General features: G+C 34.9%; 1 protein-coding gene across 1 annotated transcript; it reads left to right on the forward strand.

The window, feature by feature from the left end:
- Positions 1-648: 648 nt before the first annotated feature.
- Positions 649-6206, forward strand: LOC125844269 (uncharacterized). The gene is made up of 9 exons (XM_049523549.1): positions 649-821; positions 932-1082; positions 1186-1260; positions 1842-1957; positions 2789-2842; positions 3552-3639; positions 3772-3864; positions 5626-5666; positions 6000-6206. Exons 1-9 carry the CDS (start codon positions 726-728, stop codon positions 6069-6071), a joined length of 786 nt encoding a protein of 261 aa, XP_049379506.1. The 5' UTR covers positions 649-725; the 3' UTR covers positions 6072-6206.
- Positions 6207-6376: the final 170 nt, after the last annotated feature.

Consider the following 6376-nt stretch of genomic DNA (forward strand, 5'->3'; position numbering starts at 1 on the left):
ATAATCGATTTAATTTGATAACATATTCTTTTTTCTCATTTTATCATTACTTATTATTTAATTATTTTATTTTATCTTTTACTCTACTTTTTTATGGTTACTCTATCCGTACTCTACTTTTCTTGTACGTTTATTCTTCATATCAATTATGTGTGATATGATATAACAATTTAAAATGATACAATCAGTTCTAAAATTATATTCATCAAAAAAATATTATACGATGCAATACATTATTTCAAGTCATAAGTAATAAATATTGAGACAAAGTGTAACTAATTCCACTACCAATGAAAGATAAGTAGGTAAGCACGCGGATTGTACCGATCAGATTCAATTGAGTGACGATTACTCCATCTCTTAAGAAAGAATCTATCATTTGTTCAATTTGGACGATTTGATACTTAGTTAATTCTTTTATCTCTATGTTTCCACTGATACCTAATCGATAACGAACCTGAATGGCTTTTTTAGGGCCAATTCCATCAATTTTGGTTGAGGCAATTCTTAATTGTTATGTTCATCGCCAACTAATTGAACATGCGGAAAAATAATTGGATTGATGTGTCACATACGAAACATTAAATACCAAAGTGTACACACAGAAGACTTTCCTCTTAAACCCAAAATCCTCCATTAATAGAGACATTTCAAGATTCTTTGAGAGAGAAATCGAAGAAGAGTGGCATAAGGAAGTTGAAGAATCCAAAAGTTAAAGCAAAAAGATGAAGAATTTACCGGTGTTTTTGATGGGTTCTGGAGGAGTTGGCCGTCAATTGCTTCAACATATTGTTTCTTGTCGATCTCTTCATGCCAAACAGGTGATGAAAAGTGTTGTCTTTTTATCAATTTGAGAAAATCATCGTCAATTTTGATTGTTATTAGTGTTTATTTCTGTTGGGTTTTTGTGGGTAATACTAAAAACTTACAGGGGGTGCATTTGCTAGTTGTGGGTGTGTGTGATAGCAAATCTTTGGTGGTTGTTGCTGATGTTCTTACTTCAGAATTCGATGATTCATTTCTTCTTGAAGTTTGTCGTGTCAAATCCAATGGCTCTTCATTGCAGACTCTTGCAATTTCTGGTAGCAGTTCACCCTTTTTATGGTTTTGTTGTTTAAGTCATTTGGTGTGCTTATTTGTAGAATGACAAAAAGGTGAATTCTTTTTTTTTGTTCCAACATGTAGGTGAATGTCAAGTGTTTTCTGGTCCAGAAGTTATACGAAAAGTAATTGATATTGGACTTCTTGGAAAATCAACAGGTTTGTGTCATGTCCAAGATATTTATTTTGGGATTGTTGTGGTTGGTAGGCTTGTTATGGAAAGTGTATACCTGCTTATAGTGTTGTCTATTCTTTACTGGTGGAGGACTAATCTACTTGAGAAGTTTGATTAGTAACAATGAGTAGCTGTTAACTTTATGCTGTATGGATTAAATGCTATGTACATTAGCTCCTACTGTTAAATCTTCCCCATGACTTTTAATGCTTTGACGAGTATAGTATAGTAGTTGACTTCAGCTGCTGCATGATTCTGGACCTTGCTTATTTACTTTGACTGTTTAGTCCAATCTAGGCTCAAATGTATGAAGTGCAGTGAGTAAATTAGCTTTGTTTTTGCAGTCCGGCGGAGTTGTTAGTCTATTTTGCTGTATGGAAGGAAATCTTTTGTTTATCGGGAGGGAATGAGTTCAAAAAACATCTTATTCTTGCTTATACATTTATTACAGTTGCTTAAATTCTTTGTACGTGAAGGCATAAGATAATGCAGGTATCAAGGTGTTAGCTTTTGGGGAGTTGTTTCACAGTCAGATTCCTTTTGATTGAAATTCAAACTGTGGCAGGTTTAGCATTTGTTGATTGTTCAGCTAGTGCTGAGACTATTGGAGTGCTAAACCAGGTTGTAGATTTTGGTTGTTGTGTGGTGCTGGCTAACAAGAAGCCTCTTACTGTGCCAATGGTAACCGATCCTTTTTATTGTCGTTAATTTCTTTGAATGTGTAGCTTAAAACCAGGTAGTTGTTGTAGCATAGGAACAGTGTTCTAGACATGGTTCAACCATTGAATATGCCACTAGCAGTAGAAGAATAAAATGTAGCAGACAGTGTCCATGGTTTTCATTTTTTTTTTTTAATTTTAGCAACCATATGCATGCTATGTGCAGAAATGCAGTTAATGATCCATTCAACCGTGTTTAATCTTGAAAACTAACAAAAGATGCTAAACGAGACAAGAACAAAAAGCGAGTCAAATGCTATAACATGAATATAAAGTTCGCTGAAGATATATTTAAGTGAACACATGTGATCTATCTAATAGTTTAAACTTCCGCATTAAAAAAAATCTAATAGTTTAAACTTTTGAATGAGGTGACTACCTAATTATTTATGGTAGCAGAGAAGGCAGAGGTTAGGGTTTAGGTTCACCATCACCCTTCATTAGAATGATTAAAAAGTTCCACGTGCTTGGCCAGTTGGTCCATAGAAAAGAATCAGTTCCACACACGAGCAAGTTAAATAAATAAAGGTGCACTCAACTTAATTTTTTGGATGAGATGATCACACTATTCAACAAAGCTAAAGTCAACGTCAGTTTCAATTGCTTCCCTTGATTGTCGCTTGCTTACTTATTATGTTTGCTACGGTCACTGCATAACTTGTTAACATTCAGAATTACAGGTCAATCTCCTTTCAATCCTTGTCACCTTTCATCCTCTTAATCTGTAAAAGGGTTTCCTCTCAAATGGCAACTATTATGTTTAGTGTATTGATTATTTTTGCCTTATTTGCAGGAGGATTATGATAAGTTGGTGTCACAGCCCCGTCGCCTTAGACACGAGTCAACTGTATGTTCTCTTGTTTCTATTGCGTGTAAAAATCTTTTGTGCACTGAAATGTTGGAGACAAAGGAGATTTTAGAGTGTCATGTTATGGGGTTATACTAGTGTATGGGTCTCTAGGTAGAAAAAATTGAATTGTGTTTGATCGAGTAAGACCAGAAAGCTGGCTGAAACCTTGGTTGTCCTGTCTTTTTGATATCAACATGTTGTAGTGGTGACCAGTTCCGTTTTGTAGCTTCTTCTCTTGTCAATTTAAACACAAGTATATCCAGTCCCTTTATCACCAAGGGGTGTGGTAGGATGGTTGGAGTCCCTCCATCCTACTCTCTCAACTGTGAAAGTTCCAATTTTCCTGTGTCAGATTTCCTCCCACTGTTCGCTGAAAGAAAGATATATTTGAAGATAGAAAGATTAACTGATCATATGGATAGTGATGGGTATCATTTGGTTTATCTGATATCTAGAGCACTAGTTGATTAAAAATTAGCTTCCCTTGTATTTGAGATTCTTAAATGTCTCATACACGTTAAACCTTCCTCTTCTGCTTTAAAAGCTTTTCTTGTTTGACTTCCCAAACTATGATATGGGATTTGTAGCGCATTGTGTTTGTTTAAGTGATTAATTTAGCTTCTGTGGTATACGAAGGATAGTATTGTCCTAGTTCAGTTTATACTCGGCTTAGCAAAGTTGTCTGAAATTGCTATATGTGTGGTAGGTTGGTGCTGGCCTTCCTGTCATAGCATCCTTAAATCGCATAATTTCATCAGGAGACCCTGTCTACCGTATTATTGGGAGTTTGAGTGGTAATATTTTATGACCATTTATCATTTAGGCTATATATGCAATAGCAAATGATTATCCTTAGTGGTTATCTTGCTTGTTATAAACATTAAGCGCATTTGATGGTAGATGCCATATATCTTGGTATCTAACAGGTACCCTGGGGTATGTAATGAGTGAGGTTGAGGATGGAAAGCCATTCAGCCAAGTCGTTAATGCTGCTAAAAGCCTTGGCTACACTGAACCAGGTGATAAGTTACAACCACCCTATTAACGTTGTAATATCACCATATGAGTATTGAAGATATGACTTACAAAAACAGAAAAGTGGTTGTTGAAAATATGATATTATCTATTCTTAAGTAAGTGTAGTCTTACTTTATTGTTTATATGTTCCTCTGTCTGAGTAATTCTACTCGTTTTCCTGTCAGGCAAGTGTTCCTCTTGTACAACAATATTTTCTGGCCTTCTGCTTAGGAAGTTTGTCTAGCACTAATTCGAATGTGAGAGAAATCAGACAAATTTGAGAAGCGATTAAGAGAATGTGTGATACAAATGTCTTATACGTGAATTCTTCTTTTATACACTCACTTTACAGTGATATTCTTACATTTACCCAATGTGGTGAACATGCACATACAACTCTATTTTACACTTATCTCTTGTTATTTACATTTAGCTATCCGATTCTCCCCTCTAGCTGGTGCATACATGTAAACCTGTATAGGATTTGGTGAATATGTCTATAAGCTGATCAGTTGACTTTCCAAACTTTATAACAGTGTCGTGAAAACATATTTTTGGGAAGGGACAGTCGGTTTCTATATGCTTGGTCCCTCTTGTCAGATGCTGCATACAATGGGATACAAGTATAACTTGATTATCGCACTCAAGTTTTGTTATGATCAATTTCAATTGTTATAGAAAAATCTATTTCGGGTTTAACTACGCCTAAAAGTTACCCCATGACATGAGGATTACCGAAGACCACATAAAGAGATTACAACAATACATCCTCAACTGAAGTGAGACTAACATCTTATTGCTTGCACAGGGCGGAACATATGGAGTATGTATAAAATAACTTGGGCTAAACATTGGGTAACTAAACATTAGGGATGAGCTTGAGTGAGATATCATTAAGTAAATGGACTTTGTGCCTAACCCAGTCCAAAAAGCTAATCCAAGATCATACAAGGGTACCTTTAACCAATGTGGTAAACTAACAGCAACCGTTTTCGATCCTTTTGGTGGTTGTTAATCTATGTGCTCATCGTTACCATAGTCATGACCCAATATTCTCTTTCTTCTATATTGCCCAATTGCCTGAAAGTATTATAGTATATAGAAGTAGAACGTATATAAAGAAGGTATCACTGTCCATTTTGCATCGTGATTTTCTTTGATTTTTGTTGATAATCCTTTCCAAGAGCAGGCTTCCAGTCCCAAAAGATGCAAATCATTGCATCCTAGTGAATACGACATGGCGAATACAACAATTGATTCATAATAACAGTTGGAAAGGCACCATCAGGTCTAGTCACCTATAAGATAGTGTAAAACTAACCTTCTATATCTCTCTCTTGAGATTACTAAGAAGCACTAAGAGGGTCCTCCTAAACTAGTGGAGGTTTACCATATAAATTCATAGAAGTATCAATAAGTTCACATTCAAGTACATAAGATGTTGTTTGTGGCAAGTAAACTTTTGAAGGAGAGTGCTTTATCCAAGGAGATCATAATTCTGTTTCCAGCAGGATTATATAAGAAATTTGGAGCCATCCAAAACTTCTAAGGAAATTCTAGTTCCTTTTCTAATAAAGAAATAACGATGTCTTCAATGCATTGTCAAGATGCAGTCTACTTTCTAGCAGCAATTAACAGGAATCGTACATCCATCCCAAATATCATTATGGAAGAAAAAAATCGCTGACACTGCACTTCATCTCAATTCTCATTAGGATAGTTGAAGTATGAAGTTATTCTTATGTATTTATACTTATCTGCAGATCCTCGGGATGATCTAGGTGGTATGGATGTAGCAAGAAAGGTTAGGAAACATCTTTCTTCTGATTAAACTTACAGTGTCCAAGATTTCAATCCATTTATATTGCCAAACTATTATGCTGATTAAAGCATTATCTTTCTTTTTTATCTGAACTTACCTGCAGTCTTATGGTATATGCATAATTAAGACATAATGTTTCATCTGCTATATACTCACACTCACTGTAGAAAGTGTTTTCAGGAAGTATATTTTTTCTGTGATATTCTTATGCTGAATGTTGTCCATTTTTGAGTATGGGAATTTTAGCTGAATGGATGTCTTTGTTATAATTTTTCCTTATTTGGTGCTTGGGATGATGGTGCCTTTGGGGAGCAGAAAAGCAGTGATTTAGGCAGAATCATTTTCGCAGATTGTGATGGGAAGCATATCTTATCCAACTTGATATAGTTAATACTTGGTTTTTCGGTACCTTTCACGAAATGTTCATAGTTCTAATTGGTTCTGTAAATTTTGAGAAGTTGAACATCCCTCATGACAACATTTTGTTTTGATGTTGTGAGAATATAGGAAATTTTTTTTATTGAATTGTTGTTGTGTCTACATTATTACATTGAGACCCTATTTATAGACACTAGAATACAATCCTTTACCAAGTAGGATACTATTTACTATTCCTATTTCTATTTGTATTCCTATCCCTATTCTAAATAGGATTGTATAAACCTATTCCTATTCTAATAGGATTGTGTAAA

The sequence above is a fragment of the Solanum stenotomum genome, chromosome 11 (assembly GCF_019186545.1).
Source record: "Solanum stenotomum isolate F172 chromosome 11, ASM1918654v1, whole genome shotgun sequence".
Lineage (NCBI taxonomy): Eukaryota > Viridiplantae > Streptophyta > Magnoliopsida > Solanales > Solanaceae > Solanum > Solanum stenotomum.